Raw genomic sequence first — 27,926 nt, 5'->3', positions numbered from 1 at the left:
GGTCGGACGCTAAATGAAGAAGAACCAAAGTATTTGTGTAACAGACAATTCGGTCCGGGCATTTATCTGGGTGAAAGGTCCACATTGGATGACACTACTGTAGCTGTCAAGAAATATACCTTTCATTTGAACCGAAAGTGGTTACACAGGGTTAACCTGTTAGCTAGATAGCTATTTTCCCAACTAGTTACGGATCGTAACGACGCAACATTTTGTGTTTTTCTTTTCTCGTTAGCTGTCTTTTCTTGAACAGAAACCATGTCTAAACAGCAGGCGATAAGTCCAGGGAAGAACTTCTTTGCTGGGGGTTTTGGGGGTGTCTGCTTGGTCTTCGCTGGACATCCACTTGATACCATAAAAGTAATTATTTATTTCTCAAAGTAACTCATTCCTCATCTAGCTAGCTGTTAATAATATCTTGCCTCACGAGCCTAACTTGAATTGTTATTTGCTGCACGCAGAATTCAGATGTATAGTTGGTTACTGGGTGTGAGTGTCGTGGCTCTTTACATTTGATAGAGCTCCTGACATTTTCAAGGGACTGTCAGTTAACCCAATGAGCGAGGTCAAGTGTAACATTAGACCTTTGACCTATGTCAATTTCTGTCATATCGCACAACATTAACCCTATGACAGTGACTGGCCTGTCATTACAGATGTATTATCACATGAGCCACTTATAGGAAGTAAGAAATACACACTGTAAAAGGTTTATTTATTTTCGGTAATAATTTTTATCCTGTGTGCTTGGCATGTGCTTAATATGCATTTTAAATGTATAAACCAACTCCTATATATGTTTGTACAATTTGAAAAGGTTAATTAAACAAAACATTCCAGGGTTTTTATTTTTACTATTTTCTTCATTTTAGAATTATAGTGAAGGCATCAAAACTATGAAATAACACATATGGAATCATGTAGTAATCAAAAAAGTGCTAAACAAATTTAAAATATATTTTAGATTCTTCAAAGTTGCCACCCTTTGCCTTGATGACAGCTTTGCACACACTTGCATTTTCTCAACCAGCTTCATGAGGGTTGAGGTCGGGTGATCTGACGCAGCACTCCATCACTTTCCTTGGTCAAATAGCCCTTACACAGCCTGGAGGTGTGTTTTGGGTCATTGTCCTGTTGAAAAACAAATGATTGTCCCACTAAGCGCAAACCAGATGGGATGGCGTATCGCTGCAGAATGCTGTGGTAGCCATGCTGGTTAATTGTGCCTTGAATTCTAAATAAATAACAGACAGTCTCACCAGCAAAGCACCATCACACCACCTCCTCCGTGCTTCACGGTGGGAACCACACATGCGAAGATCACAGATGACAGCTTTGCACACACTTGGCATTCTTTCAACCAGCTTCATGAGGTAGTCACCTGGAATGCATTTCAATTAACAGGTGTGCCTTGTTAAAAGTAAATTTGTGGAATTTCTTTACATAATGCGTTTGAGCCAATCAGTTGTGTTGTGACAAGATAGAGGTGGTATATAGAGGTAGAAGATCAAGTCCATATTATGGCAAGAACAGCTCAAATAATCAAAGAGAAACAACATTCCATCATTACTTTAAGACATGAAGGTCAGTCAATCCGGAACATTTCAAGCGCTATGATGAAACTGGCTCTCATGAGGACCGCCACACGAAAGGAAGACTCAGAGTTACCTCTGCTGCTGAGGATACGTTTATTAGAGTTAAATGCACCTCAGATTGTAGCAACACAATAAATGCTTCACAGAGTTCAAGTAACAGACGCATCTCAACATCAACTGTTCAGAGGAGACTGTGTGAATCAGGCCTTCATGATCGAATTGCTGCAAAGAAACCACTACTAAAGGACACCAAAAAGAAAAAGAGACTTGCTTGGGCCAAGAAACACGAGCAATGAACATTATACCTGTGGAAATCTGTCCTTTGGTCTGATGAGTCCAAATTTAAGATTTTTGGTTCCAACCACCGTGTCTTTGTGAGATGCAGAGTAGGTGAACGGATGATGTCCGCATGTGTGGTTCCCACCTTGAAGCATGGATGAGGGGGTGTGATGGTGTGGGGGTGCTTTGCTGGTGACACTGTCTGTGATTTATTTAGAATTCAAGGCACACTTAACCAGCATGGCTACCACAGCATTCTGCAGAGATACGCCATCCCATCTAGTTTGGGCTTATTGGGACTATCATTTGTTTTTCAACAGGACAATGACCCAACACACCTCCAGGCTGTGTAAGGGCTATTTGACCAAGAAGGAGAGTGATGGAGTGCTGCATCAGATGACCTGGTCTCCACAATCACCCGACTTCAACCAAATTGAGAGGGTTTGGGATGAGTTGGACCGCAGAGTGAAGGAAAAGCAGCCAACGAGTGCTCAGCATATGTGGGAACTCCTTGAAGACTGTTGGAAAAGCATTACTCATGAAGCTGGTTGAGAGAATGCCAAGAGTGTGCAAAGGGTGGCTACTTTGAAGAATCTAAAATATATTTTGATTTGTTTAACACGTTTGTGGTTACTATATGATTCTTTGTGTCATATCATCGTTTTGATGTCTTCACTATTATTCTACAATGTAGAAAATAGTAAAAATAAAGAAAAACCCTGGAATGAGTAGGGGCGTCCGAAGTTTTGACTGGTACTTATATATCTCTTAATCTATACATAAGTAATGTCGTGTGTAGGACTTTAGGGTGAGTCTGTTCAAATCCTCCTCTCTCTTAGGTGCGCATTCAGACCATGCCTGTGCCCGGCCCTGGCGAGAGCCCCCTGTATAGAGGCACCTTTGATTGTTTCAAACAGACCCTTGCCAAAGAGGTGGGTAATAGTAGGTGTATGGTTTTTTGGTTTTCCATTCAATGTATTTGTTTGTTCACCACTCTTTTGTTCTCTCTTATTCATTCCTTCGCTCTCTCATGTTCTCTACAACAGGGGTTCAAAGGCCTGTACAAAGGCATGGCAGCCCCTATCATTGGAGTCACGCCCATGTTCGCTGTCTGCTTCTTCGGCTTTGGCCTGGGCAAGAAACTACAACAGAAAACCCCTGACGATGTCCTTACGTAGGTGATTGTTCCATAGTAGAGTGTCTTCCCCATTTTTTTTACATGGTGAAATTGTGTGCGGGCGGATGTATGCTTGCGTGTGTGTGTGTGTGTGTGTTGTGCATTACCATCTGCTGTCCCTCTCAGGTATCCACAGCTGTTTGCTGCCGGCATGCTGTCAGGCGTGTTCACCACAGCCATCATGGCCCCCGGAGAACGTATCAAGTGTCTCCTACAGGTGAGGAACGCACTTACAGAACTGAACGTAGGTTAACAAGGATTAGGTTAACTGGGTTTTGGATAACAGGCTGAGGTCAAAGGAGATGCGTTTCAGTGAACCGCACTCACGTGATAAGGAGCCTTGCCATAGACCGGAAGACTTACGTTCCCTGGGCTAACACAGTCTCGTGGCATGAAGAAGACCCAGGGTTCCAACCTAGTTGGTTACATTACATGTTATGTGTGGATGTGTGTACAGATCCAGGCGGCCAAAGGGGAGGTGAAGTATGCTGGGCCCATGGACTGTGTGAAGCAGCTGTACAAAGAGAGTGGGATCAGGGGAATCTACAGAGGCACTGCTCTCACCCTCATGAGAGGTACTTCCTGACTGAATATTCACTGAGTGTACAAACATGAGGAACACTTTCCTAATATTGAGTTGCACCCCCCTTTTTGCCCTCAGAACAGCCTCAATTAGTCGGGGCATGGACTCGACAAGATGCCGAAAGCGTTCCACAGGGATGCTGGCCCATGTTGACTCCAATGCTTCCCACAGTTGTCAAGTTTGCTTGATGTTCTTTGGGTGGTGGACCATTCTTGACACACACGGGAAACTGTTGAGCGTGAACCCAGCAACGTTGCAGTTCTTGACACACTCAAACAAGTGTGCCTGGCACTTACTACCATACCCTGTTCAAAGGCACTTAAATATTTTGTCTTGCCCGTTAACCCTCTGAATGGCACACACACACAATCCATGTCTCAATTGAACTCAAGGCTTTAAAAATCCTTCTTTAAGCTGTCTCCTCCCCTTCATCTACACTGATTGTAGTGGATTTAACAAGTGACATCAGTAAGGGATCATAGCTTTCACCTGGATTCACCTGGTCAGTCTGTCATGTTCCTAATGTTTTGTACACTCAGTGTAAGTCTTATACCCGTGTCTCTGATATCTAACTCTTTATCTAGATACTTGTGTTCAGTAGTGATTGTGTAATTAAGACCCCACTGAGTTTTTGCCAGTAATTCTGACAGTTTCTTACCTTGTTTCTCAGACGTGCCAGCCAGTGGGATGTATTTCATGACCTATGAATGGTTGAAGCGCCTCCTCACACCAGAGGGCAAGAGGTGAATGTGTGTTTACTGTGTGTGTATGCAAATGAAACCCTAAGCACATGTGTCTTAGTCCCCACAAAATATATTTTACAGCTGTTTTGTGAATCTATGTATGATTAGCTGTTTATCTGTGTTATTGTTTGTGTGCCGTGTAATTTCTTTATGTCATGGCATGTGTGTATTGTTTGTAATTAATTGGGGATTGGTTGTTCCACAGCCCCAATGAGCTGAGTGTTCCTAGTGTTCTATTTGCTGGAGGGATGGCAGGAATCTTTAACTGGGCCGTGGCCATTCCCCCCGACGTACTCAAGTCTCGCTTCCAGACAGGTGTGTCTTTGGCATTTCTGACTAAGCCCCATTTTTGGTGTAAATACTGTGTAATATCTATTTCTTACCAGGTTGGGGTCAATTCAGTGAATTCCGGAAGTAAACTGAAATTACAATTCCATTTTTACATTTTCCTCATAGAAATCATTGTGGAAAAATGGAAGTAGAATTAGAAATGTAGTTTACTTCCTGAATTGAAATCGAATTAACCCCAACCCTGATGTCTTGTGTTGTCTTTTTTCTAACTGTAGTATACAGTATATAGCTTACCAACCGTACTGTCTGTTTGGTTTAGAGTAGTAGAGTGACTAAAGGCGTTAGCGTTTTTCAGTTCGGCTGGCGCCTAGCCCAAACTCAGCTAGCCTGACCGAACGAGTGTGCTCGCATACTCCCTTAAAAGACCTTTGCTTAAAAAACGAGGGAAGAGAGCGGCAATAGTACTGTTTGTCCATTTTGAAACGCCGTAGACAGTATACACTTCCTCAAAATAGTCAGAATGAATCTAAGGTAAGTCAACAAATCTGGTGTGGGCTCCGAACTTCGGCTTGCCTCCAGAAAAAAAATGGTGTGCCCGGACAGCCTCAAAAAAAAACCTCGCCGAAGTCCAAAATGAACAAAAACGTCACTAAATGTCGTCACAAACTCTTCAGAACTGTTTCGGTTGGGAAGCATGCCTTAAGTGTACTGTGTAAAACAGTAGTATGACTGGAGCCCTCTCTCTCTCCTCCCAGCCCCTGAAGGGAAGTACCCTAATGGTTTCCGGGACGTTCTACGAGAGCTGCTAAGGGAGGAGGGCGTGGCCTCTCTGTACAAAGGTTTCACCGCTGTCATGCTCCGAGCTTTCCCCGCCAATGCAGTGAGTACACACGCTCTACTCACATACAGCACATACGGTCTGTTTAACTCTCATCGCACTCACCGGTCAGTCAGAGATGGTACTCACACATGCTACGTCCACCATACTCACTGATCTCCTATTACCACTCAATTACAGCATATCATACGCAGAATAAACAGTATGGTTTAGTGCACAAACCTTTTTAAATCACCTGCATTCTACAGTCATAATACACTCACCCCTTGCCTGTAGAAATGTTACACTTTTCATGAAGTCAGTTAATGGTGACCACATTGATCTATTCTCCCCTTAGGCTTGTTTCCTTGGGTTTGAAATGGCCATGAAGTTCCTGAACTGGGCAGCACCCGGTCTGTGATGCCTGTCCACGGCCCAGGCTTAGACGTCAGAGACAGAACTCACTAACACAGTGGAGGCCGACAGTACTCGCATACATACACTTACGCAGAGGTACACATTGAACGTCTGACTGGCATACAGACTGAGAAAGACGCACACATTGTTCTCACTCCCTGGTGTTTTACTTGCATTTGTTTAGTTTTTTTTTGTGTTTTTAATTAGAACATTTGTGAATTGAACATGTGCCTTTACTCACTCAGAGTGAGTCTGCATATCAGGGAATTGGTACATTTTCACAGGTTGCGTATAATGTGTGTTGGTATGCCCTGTGTGTGCGTGTGTCTCTTTGTGTGTGTCTCTGCGTGTGTGTTTAAACACAAAACATATGGCTTTTAAAACATACCAGTACATTAAAACATCCCTGAATAGTCTCATTCCAAACTGTGATCCAATAAACCAAATCATTGCATTGGAAATTGATAGTTGATTTATTAATGAATTAATTAATAATACTTTTCTCCAAGGTTGTTGCAGATGTAACTTATGCCACAACATGGAGAACCCTCATTGGGCCATTGTCTCATGTTTGTATGTGTCATTATGTATGTAAATAAATACAATGAAATCATGATCTATTTCTAATTTCCAATTAGAGCATCTTATTACACGTGTATAACTATATATTTACTGAGCACCTCGCCGTCAAGGTCTGATACACAATAGGCCTAGACAGGCATGAATTACATTTGATCTGAAAAGTTGTGACAGCCTAGTTACGCCCGGTCAATACTTTCCGATACGCTGCTTCTAGTCTAAATCCGGAAACCCGTAGACCCGTCAATCAACCAGTAGACGCGGACTGGGAGTGGATTAAAATGGGGGGGGGGGGGGGGGGGGGGGGGGGGGCAGAACCGCGCTGTGAGCATTTAGCAAAGTATGCATAATATCAGACCATAACTAATATTCGAAAGGCTACATTGCAAGGAGGTCGGTAAATTGGTTACAATTTGTTTGATAGCTGTCAATGGTAGTTTTTAGTAAATGTATTTATGTTTGCCTATACTTCGATATTTGCCATGGCCGCTGATCATTGATCTGGCTCTTTATTCTCACATAGCCTTGGCAACACTGGATATCAGGGAATGCATTTTATATTGGACAGACACTGAAGGTTATATTCAAATTCTATTGTATTTGTACTACTTATGCTATTTAGCATACTTTATGACTTGGCCTGGGCTAAGTTTGACAAATCCCTGGTCTTGGAAATTCTTGATTATTATAGTTATGTGATACTTTTTTTAGGCCTATTGTTATGGATTAGGCAGATTGTTTTACTCAAATTTGTGTTTTTAACTTGTCCAAGATCATTATAGGCTACCATAGTTCTATGATGAGCATCGAGATACCTGTTGGTTTGAAGGACATGCTGCAAGGATACACTGTGGAGGTACTACGGCGCAGACCGACAGATTTGGTTGAATTCGCAATCCAATATTTCACGCGTCTTCAAGAGAGCCGAAAACACGACAAACATGCTATAGACAGCCCTGTCAATTCTGCCCGAAAGGGGGTGGCTTTTGATAGTAATTCGTTTGAATCCGATGAAGATGAGGACTCTGATGACTATAGTGAGTGACATTTAGCATCTCTATTTTACAATAATCTTCATGATTTGATTATTAAATATACTTTAATAATTTCCCATGTTCTTTATTTCTGTTATAACCTTTTTACTTAATTATTATAACTTTTTACTCGCTCCCACTTGCACACATAATAGGCTACATAAATAAGCGCACAGAATGCATAATGAATCATTATGATATTAGTCTCTATTCGATAATACTATGAAGTCCTTTTTAAGTCATCTGCATGCCAGTTGAATGAGTTCTCATTGTAACGTGAGGGCCCCTGTAGTCATGTGATTTTCTCTTCCATTTCCAGAGGTTATCAGATGATAGGATGCTACTGGGGTTTTAGCCTACTGAATAGCTATTTGTCCTGATTTATTTCATTATTCAGTAGCCTATTTAAAGCAACATGAGATAATGAACGTTTGTTTGAGGGTGTCTCAACCACTTTTGATAAATCAGCTGCTGTACTCTGACAAAAATGGTTAAGGGAGAAAATAAGAGAATGTATCTGGCATGGTAGTAGTACCATCCCCTACTCATTTACTGTTGGATGTATCTATGTAACTATATTTAGACAGAATTGGGTGTAAGCTCAGCCTCCCGAGTGGCGCAGCTGTCTAAGGCACTGCATCGCAGTGCTTGAGGCATCACTACAGACCTGGGTTTGATCCCAAGCTGTGTCGCAGCCGACTGGGAGACCCAAGAGGCGCCGCACAATTGGCTCAGTGTCGTCCGGGCTATGGGAGGGTTTGGCCGGCATTTCCTTGTCTCATCGCGCTCTAGTGACTCCTTGTGGCGGGCTGGGCGCCTGCAAGCTGACTTCGGTCGCCAGCTGGATGGTGTTTCCTCCTACACATTGGTGTGGCTGGCTTCCGGGTTAAGCGAGCAGTGTGTTAAGAAGCAGTGCGGCTTGGCAGGGTCGTGTTTCGGAGAATGGATGGCTCTTGACCTTCGCCTCTACCGAGTCCGTAAGATAGTTGCAGCAATGGGACAAGACTGTAACTACCAATTTGGATATCATGAAAAAGGGGTCAAAAATAATTGGGTGTAAGCTAAAGTGTGTCAAATGATTCATAAGAACAACTAATATTGATGTTCAGTGAAACCAACTTCATTTCCAGCACTGAAACATCTCTCTCTTTCTCTAGTGCCACCTCCCACCCCAAATAAATACAGTCGCAGAGTATCTGGTGAGCCTCATCATTGGGTTTTGCATCCATTATATGCAGTGTATGAAGAATCTTATTTCTGTCTCTCACTTGTGTGTTACAGTCACAACATTCCCTTTGGGAGTATTTGTTTGTCCTCAGTGTGTGTCACAGTGTTTTCTCTCCCCCCCCCCCCCAGTGTGTGCGGAGGCCTACAACCCAGACGATGATGAGGATGATGACTTTGAGCCAAGGGTGGTACACCCCAAATCAGATGAGCAGCGTCGCAGACTCCAGGACGCCTGCCGAGATATATTACTGTTTAAAACCCTCGACCAGGTAAAGTATTGTATTCAAGCCTCTGTCTTCAGGTATTGAGAGTTACTTCTAAGTTAAGAGGAAATACAGTTATAAACGCAACATGATAAAGATAAGACAAAGATATAAACGCAACATGTAAAGTGTTGGTCCCATCTTTCATGAGCTGAAATAAAAGATCCCAAACATTCTCCATACACACAAAAAAGCTTATTTCTCTCAAATTCTATGCACATATTTGTTTACATCCCTGTTAGTGAGCAATTCTCCTTTGCTAAGATAATCCATCCACCTGACAGGTGTGGCATATCAAGAAACTGATTAAACAGCATGATCATTACACAGGTGCACCTTCAAATCAAATTGTATTTGTCACATGCGCCGAATACAACAGGTGTAGACCTTACAGTGAAATGCTTACTTACAAGCCCATAACAAACAATGCAGTTATAAGAGAAAAGAACAGCAGCAGTAAATAACAATAGCGGGGCTATATACAGGGGGTATCAGTACAGAGTCAATGTGCGGGGGCACCGGTGTCGAGGTAATTGAGGTAATATGTACAATATGTAGGTAGAGTTATTAAAATGACTATGCATAGATAATAACAGAGAGTAGCAGCAGCGTAGAAGAGGGGGCGGGAGGCAATGAAAATAGTCTGGGTAGCCATTTGATTAGATGTTCAGGAGTCTTATGGCTTGGGGGTAGAAGCAGTTTAGAAGCCTCTTCGACCTAGACTTGGTGCTCCGGGTGCTGGGGACAATAAAAAGCCACTCTAATATGTGCAGTTCTGTCACACAACACAATTCCACAGATGTCTCAAGATTTGAGGGAGCATGCAATTGGCATGCTGACAGCAGGAATGTCCACCAGAGATGTTGCCAGAGAATTTAATGTTCATTTCTCTACCATAAGCCACCTCCAACGTCGTTTTAGAGAATTTGGCAGTACGTCCAACAGGCCTCACAACCGCTGACCACATTTAACCAGCCCAGGACCTCCACATCTGGCTTCATCACCTGCGGGATCGTCTGAGACCAGCCACCAAGACAGCTGATGAAACTGAGGAGTATTTCTGTCTGTAATAAAGCCTTTTTGTGGGGAAAAACTAATTCTGATTTGTTGGGCCTTGCTCCCCAGTGGGTGGACCTGGCTCCCAAGTGGGTGGGCCAATGCCCTCCCAGGCACACTCATGGCTGCGCTCCTGCCCAATCATGTGAAATCAATAGATTAAGGTCTAATGAATTCATCTCAATCAACTGATTTCCTTATATGAACTGTAACTCAGTAGAATCGTAGAATTTTTTTTTGTTCAGTATATTTGTGTGAAGCTTGTTGCTGGGTGTCCCAGTTTAGAATGCTCACACACACACACACAAACACACAGTCATCTTCTAATGTATGAGTGTTGTTTCTCTCTTTCAGGAGCAGTTCTCAGAGGTGCTGGATGGCATGTTTGAGGTATTGGTCAAACCACAGGAGCACATCATAGACCAGGGGGACGACGGAGACAACTTCTATGTCATAGAGAGGTGTGTGTGTATTGAATCTATGTTTTTTCTGTGAGAGGCATTAGGCCTAATTATTTGAATCAGTGGAGGCTCCTCAGAGGAGGAAGGGGAGGACCATCCTCAGTGAATTTCAGAAAGAAAAAAAATGGTGAAACAAAATAAGCTATCCTTTTTTTATTCACGTCACCAAATAACTGATTATTTCATTGTTTGGCAATTGTTTGGCAATGAAGGTCTACAGTAGCCTCAAAAGCACCCTCCATGATGTAGCCGGAGGTAAGCTATTTTCTGTCCTCCTCTGGGTATATTGACTCCATCCAATCACGAGGATCAGAGAATGAATCTAGTACTGAAAGCATAAGCTCCAGCTAGCTGGCACTGCAGTGCATGAAGTGTGGTGAGTAGTTGACTCAAAGAGAAAGACAATAGTTGAACAGTTTTGACAAATGCATTTCTTCAACAATTAAGAAGAAGAAGAAGCAGCAGAGAGAGAGAGAGCTAGCTACATTTCGTTGTAATGTTTTTCTTCTTAGTTTACCTTTTACTTACTTAGCTAATGCAGCTAATTTAGCCTACTCACAACCTGACTCAAACAGAGATGAACGCTATTTATGTTAGCTAGCTGACTAAGGCTATCCAACATTGCAACTCTTTCAAGGCAAGATAAGCTTTCGGTTTTAGAAATGTATTGCCACTGCCTGTGTAACTGCTAAACTGCTTGCTGTACACTGTACTGCGTGACTGTATGCATTAATTGGCTTGTGGGTTTACAAACGCAGTAGCTCTAGTTTGTTGACTATAACGTTAATATGGTGACAACAATGCAGGCTGTGTAGCGGTTAGTGGTTATGGTATGAAAGTTTGGCTTCGAGAGGTTTTTGCGGCTGGTTATAGACAGCTGTTGTGTTGTGCACTGAAATCTAAAAGCATAGGGAAAAGGTGATAGGAGAGCCCATAGATGCAAGAAGGAATTAACGAGCAAAGAGATCATGCTGTTTGTATGTGGCTGCTATGAAAGTTAACTGAGTGTGCGGCTGATCAGGGGTGTATTTGTTGTGCCGATTTTGTTGCAAAATGTTTCTTAAACAGAAGCAAAGAGAACGAAGCGGGGAGGGACCTACCTGAATTTGTACAATAGAAACTCTCATTTTGGACTAATGCTTACACCCCAGATCAGCTAAATACAGGCAAGAGTATGCAAGGCGGTATTGAATGTGTCACTGTCTGTCACCTTGATTACTACAATTTGTCTCTTGACCTGTACAACTATGTTATAAACTTTAATTTGCAGGCTAGGTTTTAGCAACCTCGTGATGAGTATATGACAAATGCGAGTATCGTGTAATAGCCGAAACCCATCGATTTTACATTGAGCTGTGTGAATGGAATATGAATGACAGTCATTCAATATCCTGTAATAGAAATAAGGCCATGCTTATAAAATAAATACGTCCTCCCTCATCTTAAACAGCACTGACCACCACTAATGTGAATGTGATGTCCTATGATTGCTCTGATGTCTTGTGTACCTCTGTGTGTTGTAGGGGCGTGTATGATATTGTTGTGCTGATTGACGGAGTTGGGAAATGTGTGGGGAAGTATGACAACAAGGGCAGTTTTGGGGAGCTGGCGCTCATGTACAACACCCCACGTGCTGCCACCATCATGGCCAACCAGGAGGGGGCACTGTGGGGACTGGTGAGTCACAGTAGGAGACCGAACAATCCTACTTTATACGTGTGGGGTTTTTTTCAGTGAGAGATGAGTAACTGGTATGTGTACGTTTTAGGATCGGGCCACATTTCATAGACTCATAGTGAAAAACAATGCCAAGAAGAGGAAGATGTACGAAGCCTTCATTGAGTGTGTACCCCTTCTAAAGTCTCTCGAGGTCTGTTTCATTTGACCACAGCATCTTAAAGTGCTTCACAATAAAAGTGTACTGTGCAGTTTGTTTCAAAGGACACCATAAGAGAATGAATCACATTGCACACACAGAATCCATTGTAAACAATCTTTCCTCTCAGAATGCATGTAAAGATCAATGTATACTTTTATCACACCGTCGTCTGTCATCTTGCTCTTCCTCAGCTCTCTGAGAGGATGAAGATTGTTGATGTCGTGGGAATGAGAGTGTTCAGAGATGGGGAGTGCATCTTAACACAGGTATTGTCGACTTTTACTGTACATTTTTTTATATTTGATTACAATTCTTCTTTACTTCGTACTGTATCACTGCCGATTCCACTGCATTTCTGCACTCTTAGGGGGATAAGGCAGATTGCTTCTACATTGTGGAGTCTGGGGAGGTGAAGATCATGATAATAAGCAAAGTAGGTGTACATGTTTTTTCCCTTCCCTAGGTGGTGTGTTAGATCTACTGTATAAATAATGAGTTTGCTGTGGGTACCTGCTGCAAGGCACTGTATGTATTGTATGTGTAGCTTCTTTGGAATGTGGTATGACTGGCTTTCCTGCTTTCGCAGCTAGTAAAATTAATGTATCAGTTTGGGTGGTAGATAAGGAAAGGATAACTGTAATTGTTAGTTATGGAATCGGTTACATCAGTACAGCAGTATCATCATCATCATCATCATGTCTACGTCTCCCTACCTAGACAAAGGCAGGACAGCAGGGTAATGCAGAGGTGGAGATTGCACGCTGTTCTAGGGGCCAATACTTTGGAGAGCTGGCTCTGGTCACCAACAAACCACGTGCAGCATCCGTCTACGCCGTGGGAGTTACCAAGTGCTTGGGTACGTTGTATGTACACACATACAAACCATTACTCTTCAGTTGTGAAAATTGATATTCATGGTCATTCTCTCTGTCTGTCTAAAGCAGTCAAAAATGAATAGATCATGGACTGTATTCATGCGTAAATGAAACTGAATTCCCGTTCCATGCACCTTTCTCACTACGCGTATTCTGACCTAGAATTTAAGCATGAGAATAGCATGCTACTCACCCGCTATTCCGTTTTGGGTGGAGGTCTAAGAAATGAAGGTGTGACGGAGGTGTGTCTACAGTATTCTGACATTGACTTAATTCCCTCATAATTCCACCACCTTTATGTGCAATGAAACGATTAATAAGGTTGAGCAATCTACTTATTTTATGCCCTTGGGGGAATCCCCGTCGCCATCTTGGTGGGTGGTCCAAATGATTAGCCAAGCAAGGGAAGTTTGCAATGTAAGGCCCTCAGCCCTCGTTTTTAGTCGGCTTTGCGACTGTATAACTCCCCATAATTCAATTCGTGACGATTGTACATCCGCTAAGAAAAGTCAACGAAAACTTCAAAACAACATCAATGGAGAAGTCAACATACAAGTGTATGTAAAAACGAATGCAAATAAGTTAGAAATAGTGCTACTAATGCACATGACAGCACAAACAGGTCTCGTAAAAAGTAAATATATTTTTGTTTGGGTATCTTTTGGAAATTGTAGAAAAAAAAAAAATCCTTCTTCATAAATTCCAGCTAGGCAGGCTAACGTTAGTTAGCTAATTCATTTGCTAGCTATCATACAGTAGGCGTATATTAATAATTATATATTTAATATAAGTAGACATGCAATCATAATTGACTGTAGCGCATATAAAGCACCCACAAGTTACCGGTGGCTGAAAAGACAATAAGGATGGTCCATTAAAAATAATTCCTGCCTCCCTCGCCCCTTGCCCTGCAAGTGTATACTCAGTCAAACGTCATGAAACGTCATCAGAAGTGTTCACTTAATTTGAGGGCTGAGGGGATAGGGTGTGTCTTTAAGTGTTTTACCGTAACCGTGGAGTGTGCCCCTGGCTATCCGTCAATAAAAAATATAAAAATAATTGTGCCGTCTGGTTTGCTTAATATAAGCAATCGGAAATGGTTGAAACTTTCACTTCTATTTTTGATACTTAATTACTTTTGAGCAATTCCATTTACTTTTGATACTTAAGTATATTTAAAACCAACTACTTTTAGACGTTTACTCAAGTAGTATTTTACTGGGTGACTTTTAATTGAGTCATTTTCTATTAAGTTTTCTTGACTTTTACACAAGTATGACAATTGAGTACTTTTTTCAACCGCTGCCATTCTCCATGCACTCTAATTTACGAATTGATAAGAGCTATTGGTAATAACTAGGTAAATTAGTAATCCGTTTGGATAAGGGGATTGTAAATATAAATGACAAATGTTTTTTTTTTTTTTAAATCTATGTCACCTTATGATTGCTGGAGACAAATGTGAAACCAGTCACATGGCAGCAAACTGAAGCATTTGAAAATAAGGGAGAGCCGCACACTCTAGGAGCTCAGATGCAAAAATGTTATATCCAACTTTTCGACAGCAAACTGAAGCATATCAACATATCACCTTTTCCACAGTGGAGTTTATGCAATGTTGGCCTTATAACTTGCAGATATGAAATGTGGAGACCCAAGCTATAGGCTTCTGTAGCCATATGCAAATTAAGGTATAGCGCCAAACCTACCGAGTTGATTTATGATTTCTAGAATATTTGAATTGTATTTACATTTTAACTGTATTTTTTTACGATTTCTATCGTGTTAAAGATCACGAAAAGTCATTCCCATCTAAAATAGCATTTTGAGTGACTAAAATATCATCCATAATATTTTGGGGTAATGGAAATGGGGAAACTACCAGGAAGTTTGAAAAGACAGGCTGAGTGGGCAGGGAGTTTATTGTCATGAGCTCGCATTGACAGACAGCTGTTTGAAACGCCTACAGTCGTATGAAAAAGTTTGGGCACCCCTGACAATTTCCATGATTTCCATTTATAAATAATTGGGTGTTTGGATCAGCAATTTCATTTTGATCTATCAAATAACTGATGGACACAGTAATATTTCAGTAGTGAAATGAGGTTTATTGGATTAACAGAAAATGTGCAATATGCATCAAAACAAAATTAGACAGGTGCATAAATTTAGGAACCCCAGTAGAAAAATCACATCAATATTTAGTAGAGCCTCCTTTTGCTAAAATAACAGCCTCTAGACGCTTCCTATAGCCTCTAATGAGTGTCTGGATTCTGGATGAAGGTATTTTGGACCATTCCTCCTTACAAAACATCTCCAGTTCAGTTAGGTTTGAAGGTTGCCAAGCATGGACAGCCCGCTTCAAATCATCCCACAGATTCTCAATTATATTCAGGTCTGGGGACTGGGATGGCCATTCCAGAACATTGTACTTGTTCCTCTGCATAAATGCCCGGGTAGATTTTGAGCAGTGTTTTGGGTCGTTGTCTTGTTGAAATATCCAGCCCCGGCGTAACTTCAACTTTGTGACTGATTCTTCAACATTATTCCCAAGAATCTGCTGATATTGAGTGGAATCCATGCGACCCTCAACTTTAACAAGATTCCCAGTACCGGCACTGGCCACACAGCCCCACAGCATGATGGAACCCCCACCAAATTTTACTGTGGGTAGCAAGTGTTTTTCTTGGAACGCTGTGTTCTTTTGCCGCCATGCATAACGGCCCTTGTTATGACCAAATAACTCAATCTTTGTTTCATCAGTCCACAGCATCTTATTCCAAAATGAAGCTGGCTTGTCCAAATGTGCGTTTGCATACCTCAAGCGACTCTGTTTGTGGCGTGTGTGCAGAAAAGGCTTCTTCCGCATCACTCTCCCATACAGCTTCTCCTTGTGCAAAGTGCGCTGAATTGTTGAACGATGCACAGTGACACCATCTGCAGCAAGACAATGTTGTAGGTCTTTGGAGGTGGTCTGTGGGCTGTTTTTGACCGTTCTTACCATCCTTCACCTTTGCCTCTCCAATATTTTACTTGGCCTGCCACTTCTGGCCTTAACAAGAACTGTGCCTGTGGCCTTCCATTTCCTCACTATGTTCCTCACAGTGGACACTGACAGCTTACATCTCTGCGATAGCTTTTTGTAGCCTTCCTCTAAACCATAATGTTGAACAATCTTTGTTTTCAGGTCATTTGAGAGTTGTTTTGAGGCCCCCATGTTGCCACTCTTCAGAGGAGAGTCAAAGAGAACAACAACTTGCAATTGGCCACCTTAAATACCCTTTCTCATGATTGGATGCATTTGTCTATGAAGTTCAAGGCTTAATGAGCTCACCAAACCAATTGTGTGTTCCAATTAATCAGTGCTAAGTAGTTACAGGTATTCAAATCAACAGAATGATAAGGGTGCCCAAATTTTTGCATAGCCTATTTTTCACATCTGATTTAATTTCATACATCTTAATATTGCTACACTAAAAATATTTGTCTGGACAATACCCCAGAACTCAGCTTTTATTAGAAAATGAATGGCATGCCACTGTGATAATTTTCTGTGACGACAGAGTAAATTATTATGCAGCCTCAGAGGGGTGCCCAAACTTTTTCATACGACTGTATGTCAAGAAACTTGGATACAGTGTGCGGTGTTGCAGTAAAATCATCTCAAACTAATTTGGTGATACACAAAGCAACTCAAACAACATTGAAATTGCATCAATAACCTGGTTTCCATCCAACCTTTTCATGTGAGTAAAGTAGATAACGGATAAAAAAATGTAATTACCTAAATGTAATCTATATATTTGGTAAACGTTCTAAATGTCAACAAAACAAAATACGCTAGACAAGGTGAGAGATTTTTGTGTCGGTAAAATTAATTATTCGAGAAATGTCGGTGGAAACGCTTTATGCGTAAATATTGATATAATAACCATCAAATCGAAGTAAATTTGAAGTCACGCGATGACATGTTGTGTGGTCCTCGCACTACGACTCTGGAAAGCGTGCAGTTTATTAGGCTACAGAAGAAATACATTATAAAGAACTTCACAGGGTGCTGAAAGTGCAAGGTGATGAGCTTGAGGCTCCTTTCCAGTAAATATCCAGGGTCTTATTCTGGTGACATTGTAATCGATGCTTGGCTGCAGTTTGACATATAAAAATAATCTTGCTTTTGTCAATATAATCTCATCATGTGAACTACAGGTGTGCTCTAGCCAACAGCGCCCAGATAGCGCACTTGCCAATGTAAGAGTGGGCACATTCACTATATAACTTGTGACGGAAACCTATTTAACTTGTATTTTTTATTCCATACATGGGAATTTAACCGAAACATTTATTTTTATCTGCTCTACATCATCGCGCTCGCACAGCCTTTAATCTACAACAAGTCAATTTTATGGAAACATCTCTGGTGGGAAAATGCGCCTTTGTTTTTATGCGGATTTTAGAATATTCTGAAGACCTAGCTAGCCAGTAACTAGCTAACACCAGACACAAGTTAAAGGGGAGACAAATAAGTACACTACATGACCAAAAGTATGTGGACACCTGCTTCTCGAACATCTCATTCCAAAATCACGGGCATTAATATGGAGTTGGTCCCTCCCTTTGCTGCTATAACAGCCTCCACTCTTCTGGGAAGACTTTCCACTAGATGTTGGAACATTGCTGCAGGACCTGCTTCCATTCAGCCACAAGAACATTAGTGAGGTCAGGCACTGATGTTGGGCGATTAGGCCTGGCTCACAGTCGGCGTTCCAATTCATCCCAAAGGTGTTCGATGAGGTTGAGGTCAGGCCAGTCAAGTTTTTCCACACCAATCTCGACAAACCATTCCTGTATGGACCTCACTTTGTGTACAGGGGGCATTGTCATGCTGAAACAGGAAAGGGCCTTCCCCAAACTGTTGTGACGAAGTTGAAAGCACAGAATCGTCTAGAATGTCATTGTATGCTGTAACGTTAAGATTTCCCTTCACTGGAACTAAAGGGCCTAGTCCGAATCAAGAAAAACAGCCCCAGACCATTATTCCTCCTCCACCAAACACTACAGTTGGCACTATGCATTTGGGCAAGTAGCGTTCTCCTGGTATCCACAAAACCCAGATTCGTCCGTCGCATTGCCAGATGGTGAAGCGTGATTCGTCACTCCAGAGAACGTGTTTCCACTGTGGAGTCCAATGGCGGCGAGCTTTATACCACTCCAGCCGACGCTTGGCATTGCGCATGGTGATCTTAGGCTTGTGTGCGGCTGCTCGGCCATGGAAACCCATTTCATGAAGCTCCCGACTAACAGTTATTGTGCTGACGTTGCTTCCAGAGGCAGTTTGGAACTCAGGAGTGAGTGTTGCAAACGAGGACAGACAATTTTTACGCGCTTCAGCACTCGGTGGTCCCGTTCTGTGAGCTTGTGTTGCCTACCACTTCGCGGCTGAACCGTTGTTGCTCCTAGACGTTTCCACTTCACAATAATAGCACTTACAGTTGACCGGGTCAGCTCTGGCAGGGCAGAAATTTGACGAACTGACTTGTTGGAAAGGTGGCACCCTATGACGGTTCCATGTTGAAAGTCACTGAGCTCTTCAGTAAGGCCATTCTACTGCCAATGTTTGTCTATGGAGAGTGCATGGATGTGGGCTCGATTTTATACACCTATCAGCAACAGGTGTGGCTGAAATTGACTAATCCACTCATTTAAAAAAGGTGTCCACAAAATGTTGTATATACAGTTGAAGTCAGAAGTTTACATACACTTAGGTTGGAGTCATTTAAACTCATTTTTCAACCACTAGACAAATTTCTTGTTACCAACTATAGTTTTGGCAAGTCAGTTAGGACTTCTACTTTGTGCATGACACAAGTAATTTTTCCAACAATTGTTTACAGACAGATTATTTCACTTATAATTCACTGTATCACAATTCCAGTGGATCAGAAGTTTACATACACTAAATTGGCTGTGCCTTTTAAACAGCTTGGAAAATTCCAGAAAATGTTGTCATGGCTTTAGAAGCTTCTGATAGGCTAATTGACATAATTTGGGGGTGTACCTGTGGATGTATTTCAAGGCCTACCTTCAAACTCAGTGCCTCTTTGCTTGACATCATGGGAAAATCAAAATAAATCAGCCAAGACCTCAGAAAAAAAATTGTAGACCTCCACAAGTCTGGTTCATTCTTGGGAGCAATTTCCAAACGCCTGAAGGTACCACGTTCATCTGTACAAACAATAGTACGCAAGTATTAACACCATGGAACTACGCAGCCGTCATACCGCTCAGGAAGGAGACGCGTTCTGTCTCCTAGAGATGAATGTACTTTTGGTGCGAAAAGTGCAAATCAATCCCAGAACAACAGCAAAGGACCTTGTGAAGATGCTTGAGGAAACAGGTACAAAAGTACTACGGTTTGCAACTGCACATGGGGACAAAGATCGTACGTTTTGGAGAAATCGTTATGACCATCGTTATGTTTGGAGGAAAAAGGGGAGGCTTGCAAGCCGAAGAACACCATCCCAACCGTGAAGCACGGGGGTGGCAGCATCATCTTGTGGTGGTGCTTTGCTGCAGGAGGGACTGGTGCACTTCACAAAATAGATGGCATCATGAAGATGGAAACTTATGTGGATATATTGAAGCAACATCTCAAGACATCAGTCAGGAAGTTAAGCTTGGTCGCAAATGGGTCTTCCAAATGGACAATGACCCCAAGCATACTTCCAAAGTTGTGGCAAAATGGCTTAAGGACAACAAAGTCAAGGTATTGGGGTGGCCATCACAAAGCCCTGACCTCACACCTATAGAAAATTTGTGGGCAGAACTGAAATACGTGTGTGAGCAAGGAGGCCTACAAACCTGACTCAGTTACACCAGCTCTGTCAGGAGGAATGGGCCAAAATTCACCCAATTTATTGTGGGAAGCTTGTGGAAGGCTACTGAAACGTTTGACCCAAGTTAAACAATTTAAAGGCAATCCTACCAAATACTAATTGAGTACTAATACTAATCCTAACTGACCTAAGACAGAATTTTTACTAGGATTAAATGTCAGGATTTGTGAAAAACTGAGTTTAAATGTATTTGGCTAAGGTGTATGTAAACGTAGGACTTCAACTGTATAGTGTTTCTTTGCCATAGATTAATTGTGAGAACGTTTAATTATATTTGCTGATACCCCACAGTAAAATTTTGGCCACAGTAGAGTAGCTATCTCGCTATATAAACCATGCCCGCCCCTCCGCAAACATGCCTTCTCTGATGTTGGTTACAAGGCGGAGAATATCATGTCACCATTGGTGTATTCGTTTACATTTTGCATCATTCCATTACATCATTAGTTTACCTTTCTTTCCTCTGTCACGTTTGTGTGGTTGTTCCCGAGGATTGCTACCAGTAGTGGATCATATTAGGCTAACGTATTACAAGCTTTGCATTAATTTGGAACATGTAATCTATTTGAATGATTATGGAATGCAGACCATACTTAGCAGTTTGAACCTGGAGCCTTGGCGGACGGCGCACAGTTCACAACCACTGGACCGTTGTCATCACAGTTCCATAATTAGTGAGGATTATTAGGGTAGATTTATAGGACAACTGGACAAGTTCAGGTCAACCCCTATTGTACATTTTTCTTACCTTCCGATGTTTCATGGATTGAACAATTTGAATATGGCAACTTCCAGGTTCAATCAAACCACTGTATTTTTGATAAACCAATATATTTTGTGAAAAGGCTCTCTAAAATATTTTTTATAATTCATAAATACTTTCCTAACCTTAAATAATATACAAGATCAGAGTATTTTTACATTTATCAATTGGTGCTGAAAAGTAGACATATGCATGTATTTACATTCTGAACCGTTCTCGCCATTATATTCTAATGAGTCTGTTGAGAAAATTTGAATTAAACGTACTGAAAACCCAGCAAGTGGGAGGGTTTCCAGCAGTTTAATTAAATGTATTCAGTGCACGTGAATGCCTGCAAAGCATTAGGCAGCTATGCATCTGAATACCAACTACTGAGACGTGCATAGGAAAGGAATACATTTCCTAAGTCTGAATCGGGCCGATAGCGCCCCAGAGTAGTCTCGGGAGTGCTGATCTAGGGTCAGTTTAGTCTTTTAAATGATAATGAATAAAAGGGGGACCAGATCAGCACTCCGACACAAGGACACTTTATAAATACAGGCCCAGTAGATCAGTATGCATGTAGATCAATAGCCTTTTAAAGAATTTTACTTGACACCCCCCTCTTTCTCATCTCTCTTTTGCAGTAATAGACATTCAGGCATTTGAGCGTTTGCTGGGTTCCTGTAAGGAGATTATGAAGAGGAACATTTCCCAATATGAGAACCAGCTGGTAGCTCTGTTTGGTTCTAGTGTAGATTTGAAACATTAATGTATAATTGTCTTTGTAAGAAATGTCACACACAAGAGTACTTCCTGAACACAAACAGGTGGATACACAGACTGTCTTTAGTAGTACTAAATTATACACAAAGTGTGCATACTTACACCAAAACATATTGGTTGACATTTAATTGTAGAATCTACAATTGACATCCATGTTACTACGTGAATGGCTTCAAATGACTGACCATTTTATTTACATTTAGCTACTAATATTTTCCTTATCATTGTGAGTTTCCGTATTCTTCACCATGTTGGTAAATTGTTAATGTATAATTCTAGCCCAATAAAGCTTCCTCAAATGCTGTTTTAAACTGACTTTGACTAAAGGTCCATGACCAATCAATCAAATATTAACATGTACTTTGCTTTTATATGTCAAGACTTGTTTCACCTGCAGATAGTGGGACTTCATAAATGTAATCCCTGTTGAAAACCTAAGGGGTCAATATGTTGTCATTGCATGAATGGAAGCTGCTAATTTGCAATGACATTTTTCATTAAAACAAAGTTTGAAATGTGCTGTGGCGCACTGTAGTTCATTGGACTTTAAGTGGTGTGAAAGCCAAGGGTGGCTGGGTGTGTGTAAGGACTTGGCCTGTGTCACATATGCAACAATTCCAATGCACATTAACCCCTCTGATAGACAGTATCAGTGATTAAATGCTATAGAATGTTCCATTAATAATGGAATTCACTTCCAAATACTTGACAATGTGAAGGGAAATCCCCTAACCCAACACCACATCCTGTATCAATCAATATGTTACATAAACCTAACCCTCAGGAATGAAGTAGGCCTTTACTGAACCGTAACAGAATACAGATTATATTTACACAATGTTCAAACATTTATTTCAAACAGACATCATCTCAAAGAGAAACAACAATGACAAACATCCAGATGAAATAAAAGAGCTCATTTAATGTTCAAGTTTTCTGGATTGTTTTTTTATTGGAGTAACAAAATGTGATGTGCCCTCAGCAAACTCCACACGAGAGTTTGCCAACCTGCTGTATTAGAAGCATTTACTCCACAAAATCAAGGGGTTTCATCTGCGTCCTTCCTTACAACCCCAGCAATCCCACCTTACCATCTCGTATTTCCACGGTTGGTTGGAAGTCTCTTGGTGTCAAGTCATCTCAAGTTCCATTTTGTCCGTTTTAAATATTTAAAATATTTACAGAGTCCAGTATTCCAAAAACTCTTTAATCCCACTGTTGCTCGTATAATGCGGAAACAGGTGGAAGGGAAGAGCCTTGTCTGGTTTGAGTAGAGAGAAAATGGAACAGCAGAGCTGGTGGAATCAAAGGGGTTTGTTAGGCTGACACTGTCCTCTCTACAAGATCTAGGAGTCCCAAATGGCACCCTATTTCCTTCGTGTACTACTTTTGACCAGGGCCCTAAGTAGTGCACTATATGAGGAGTAGGGAGCCATTTGAGACATGCCCTAATAGTATTTTGAAGTTAATTCTTTCTCCTCTATGGGATAGGCTGAAAAATGACGTTTAAATACATGTTGAAATGTCTGTTTTTGCCATTGTTGTACAATGACCTATGATCCTTTATGAAAAATGAACCATAATCATTAAAAAGATGAAGAAAAAAAGGCCACACAGTTAGTCACTCATTCTTTTCATCAAACATCCAGATTTTTCTTCAAAGTATCTCCCTACGTAAAAATAAAACTCCCCCAATAAATACAAATACAGCAGGAAAAAAAAAAAAAATGTCCAATAAGAATGGACACATATAGGGCTCTGGTCTGGTCCATCCCTGAGCTCGCTCTTTTGAGAAGGACAAAAATACCAGGATTGACAAAAAAAAAATTTGATATGGAAAAGGTAAAAGTTCCAATAGGACGTTATTCCTACATGTTCCCAGTGTCTCCAGGAGCAACGATCCTGCCATTCCTCTTGGTTCCTGAGGCTCAACGTTAAGTACGTCCACTGAAGAGAAGAGGTGGTTCCCTTTTCCCGCTGGGGGAGGGGTCGTTAAACGGAGGTGATGACGATCATGAGGTGAGGGGAGATATTGGAGATCCGGTTGAGGAGGTCAGGGGCTAGCCGGGATAGGTGGCTCTCTGAAAACTCACATGGTGGGAATATCTGCAACACGTAGGCAGGCTAGAGAAGAGAGATAGAAATGGATCAGTTTAAAGACAAAAAAAAATCTAAAACAACTCACACACATTGAAGTAAACTTAATTTGTCTCTATATTCCAGCATTTTGGATTTGAGATCAAATGTTTTATATTGGCCTTGCATCGCAGTGTTGCGGCATCACTACAGCCTGGGGTTCGATCCCGGGAGTCCCATAGGTCAGCGCACAATTGGCTGAGCGTCGTCAGGGTTAGGTTTGGCCGGGGGGTGGGCTTTATTAAGCTCATCGTGCTCTAGCGACTCATTGTGGCAGGCCGGGTACCTACAGGCTGACTACAGTCATCAGTTGAATGGTGTTTCCGCCGACACATTGGTGCGGCTGGTTTCTTGGTTAAGCGAGCAGGTGTTAAGAAGCGCAGTTTGGCGGGTCATGCTTCGGAGGACGCATGACTCGACCTTCGCCTCTCCTGAGCCCAATGAGACAAGATCGTAATAATGAAATTGGGGAGAAAAATGGGGGTTAAAATGACCAAAAAAAACAAATGTATATTAAGCAACAGGACAGTATGTCACCTTTTATTTTAGGGTAATTTCATACACATCCGTTTTAGCATTTAGAAATGAAAGAGCCTTATGTAATCCACCCATTTGAAGGCGTCATAAGTAATTTGGGCAAATTCACTTAGTGTATAAAATGTCTAAAGTTTAGTATTTGATCCCATATTCCAAGCACAATGACTACTACAAACTTGCTGGATGCATTTGCAGTTTGTTTTGGTTGTTTTTCGGATTATGTTGTGCTCAATAGAAATGAATGGTAAATAATGTATTGTGTCATTTTGGAGTCACTTATTGTAAATAAGAATATAATACATTTCTGAACACTTCTACATTAATAATGTGGATGCTACCATGATTATGGATAATCATGAATGAATCGTGAAAGAAAGTTAGAGCCATAAATATCATACCTCCCATTATAGGTAATGTTTTGGGGGCTTTGTCGATCTAACTTTCTCATTCATTCATTCATTCATTCATTCATTCATTCATTCATAATCATGGTAGCAGCCACATTGATGAAGTGTTAAGAAACATTCTTATTTACAATAGTGACTCCAAAATGACAATATTATTTACCATTAATTTCTATTAGTCACAACATAATCTGAAACATCCAAAACGAACTTAAAATGCATCCAACAAGTTTGTAGAGTCACAAGCTTGATGTAGTCATTGCATGCTAGGAATATGGGACCAAATATTTAACTTGACTGCAATGCTGCCTTTTTTAAAATCTCAATATCAACTCATTTCTGGATAACAATTAACTTTCTTACTGTGATTGTTTTCAATTAAAATGGTCAAAAAGAAACAAAAATAGCTTCTTAGCAAAGAGCAATTTCTCAAGCAAGAATTTAGCTTGGACTGTCTGGGAGTGGTCTGAGTGGGGAGGGGAAAACTGAAAACTAGCTGTTTGGCAGAGGGTTTTGGAACTCTTTCTTATTGGTCTATTAACTAATTTACCACCTGGTGATGCCACCAGGCAGGCCAAAACTCCATCCCACCAAAACATGCTTACATTTCAGACTGTCTTTTATAACAGCTCTTACACTAAAATGGCATTATCATTTTCACAGTATTCTTCCAACCTCAGTGTGGAAATAAATATAAAACACAGGAAAATATAGTTTGACTGCACTATAAGTGAATTTGTCCAAATACTTATGACACCTTCAAAATGGGGGATACATAAAGTGCATTCATTTCTAAACTGTACAACTGACATACCGAAAAATAAAGAATGTGCCATTCGGTACTGTCACCTCACAAAACATTTGATTTCAAATCCAAAATGCTGGAGTACAGAGCCAAATGAACAATTTTAGCTTCACTGTCCAAATAAATACATAGGGGAGTGTATAACTTCACATTTACTAACAAATTACATTTGATCAAAAACAAGGAGTGGCTGATGGTTTGCAAAAACAGACATCGACTGTAGCAAACACCTAAATAGGCAGACTGAGACCCACCTGATTGGAGCCTGGGTTGGGGACATTGATGATGCCTGCAGCCAGCTTGGCCTGTAGGTAGTTGATGAAAGCGGTTCTTAGGGCCTGGGTCTGGTTCAGGACATCCTCCTGGTCCCGTCCACATGGCAGAGCTAGCAGGAGACAGAACTCACTCTCCCCCTGCAGTAGACAGAACATAAATCAAATTAGACCAAGGACATGTGATGTAGATGAATGCTAGAAATTCTTGACCATTACTTTAGTTGCTGAGAGACTAGGTTATAAGTTAAACATTTTCCTCATGTAGGATCCACTCACTTGCTGTTTGCCTCCACTTGATCTGGGCCAAAAAGTCCCCATGCAGTCTTAAATTATTATTATTTTTTTAATCACTGTTTATTTAATGAAAATAACTCAAGAATATATTTATCATTCATTTCCCTGAGGTTCTTTTGACCATTGAAATGCTCAGTAATTGTGTGGGTGTTAGGAAACTAATTTGAAGACATTTAAATACACAGCCCTGATTGACTGATAGGATGGTCTAGATCCCACCCCTTACCCAGATGAACAGTTATTGGTCTATTATAATCAGATAAGATTGTGATGACATATGGCCAAAAAATCATATCACAATATTTTTCACATTGTTAAACGGTATGATGGCAGTTTACGTTTATGAATAATAAAAAAGTTCAAAATTTGCTTCATGAGTTGTGCATAACCCTAGGGTAGCAGCACAAAGATTTTCCATTCTGATTGTTTTATACTGTTACGTAGGGCTGCACAATATCGGCATCAAATCTTGGCCTTAGTTTTAACCAAATATTACAATTGCGATTTAGATCAAAACACTTGGGTGAAATGTTGGCATTATGGAAATAGACTGATTATTCAATCGAGCGGTCACCAACCTTTGAGTCAAGTTCACTTTCGCAGTCAAAAAGCAAGCTGAAATCTACCGCTCAGATATGTTTTAACTTAAAAAATGTAAGCCTATACAACATTAACGTAATAAAAACTGTTCTGTAGGAATGAGGTTAGGCCTACTGCACTAACACATTATCCCAGCATATTGGCTATGCTTGGCCTGTCAATATTGTTTTTCTCAGACCATATTATATTTCAAAATTCGAGCTTTGGTAACTAAATTGATCACTTGCAAGGCAAAGCATCAATTGAAATCATTTGCTTTTTTATTTTACTGGACTGATGGTACCTGCATCTGATGGTCAGTCTCAGCGGAGGGAGAGAGCAGAAGAGGGTCCGCCTCACAGTCCCTGTTCTCTCCCTTCCTGGGTTAGACTGACCTGAGGGGACACATCGTCCACACGATGGCGAAACTCGAGACGCACTACATTATTTGTGCCTCGTGCACAAATTCGTTGCTCCTATAACCAGAGAAAGTGAAATATTCCTCAATATTAAAAGACACGACGAGCTGCTAATAATAAAAACGCAGGGCTACCGATACACTTGGCAACTCATTCATTGCAGCTGCAGCGCGAGTGGAAGTAGGGAGAAGTGAGTTTTATGTTTTGTAAAAGTGTTTGAATCACATTTTTAACATGAACTCACTCAAAAACAGCAGCTCTTTGCTTTATTCTTTGACAGCCACACTCTGGTCATGGTTTTAAAAGTTATGAAATCTCACGTAGGCTAGTAAACTTTGCTGTAGAGTCGTGGAAGCTGTAGGCATGGTAATTTGAGCTAATCAGATTGGCCAGCGCAATTTAGCCACAGCTCTCCTGGTCTGCCGGGAAGCTGGAGTTTGTCCGTTCAGACAAAATAAATGGTTAAAAACGGGAACAATTTGCCTACCCGGCGCACATGACTTCTGAATCAAGTGCACCTACCGCCAACAACGCATGAGAAATCTTTTTTTATATGAGCAAAAGGCTTTATCGTTGGCTTTTCTACAAACCTGTTTGGTGATCAACTAGGAATGCCTTGAAGATCGACCAGTTCTAATTCTATAGGTATAATGTAATAGTGGGCACTTAGAATACAGTGTTTTCTGACATGACAAATAAAAAATCTATATCTTAATAGGCCTACCATGTGTATGCGCGTGTATATTTTATACACACACACACAGTGCCTATGGAAAGTAT

At 41.1% G+C, this 27,926-nt stretch overlaps 2 protein-coding genes across 8 annotated transcripts in view; one reads left to right on the top strand and one right to left on the bottom strand.

Annotated features, from left to right (window-relative positions):
- The first annotated feature begins 34 nt into the window (after positions 1–34).
- Positions 35–22,216, top strand: LOC115208174 (cAMP-dependent protein kinase type II-alpha regulatory subunit). Its single transcript, XM_075074302.1, is given in 16 exon segments — positions 35–360; positions 2,714–2,806; positions 2,921–3,048; positions 3,178–3,268; positions 3,509–3,626; positions 4,305–4,383; positions 7,274–7,518; positions 8,673–8,714; positions 8,872–9,011; positions 10,416–10,522; positions 12,046–12,199; positions 12,291–12,392; positions 12,593–12,667; positions 12,769–12,834; positions 13,119–13,257; positions 21,559–22,216. Coding segments are annotated over 16 exon segments (1,806 nt in total). The 5' UTR covers positions 35–258; the 3' UTR covers positions 21,684–22,216.
- Positions 22,217–22,507: 291 nt separating this feature from the next.
- LOC115208173 (msx2-interacting protein) overlaps positions 22,508–27,926 on the bottom strand; it is a 31,503-nt gene continuing 26,084 nt past the window's right edge. For 5 of the 7 annotated variants that reach the window (XM_029776027.1, XM_029776032.1, XM_029776031.1 and 2 more), the window contains 2 exons: positions 25,834–25,995; positions 22,508–23,821 (listed from right to left, as the gene is read on the bottom strand). In XM_029776027.1, coding sequence (XP_029631887.1) covers positions 23,690–23,821; positions 25,834–25,995 — 294 coding nt within the window. In that variant the 3' untranslated portion in view covers positions 22,508–23,689. The remainder of the gene's footprint in view (positions 23,822–25,833; positions 25,996–27,926) is intronic. The other 2 variants (XM_029776028.1, XM_029776033.1) reach the window with 1 other exon arrangement.

The sequence above is a fragment of the Salmo trutta genome, chromosome 14 (genome assembly GCF_901001165.1).
Source record: "Salmo trutta chromosome 14, fSalTru1.1, whole genome shotgun sequence".
NCBI lineage: Eukaryota > Metazoa > Chordata > Actinopteri > Salmoniformes > Salmonidae > Salmo > Salmo trutta.
This window is presented reverse-complemented; position numbering and strand designations above follow the sequence as displayed.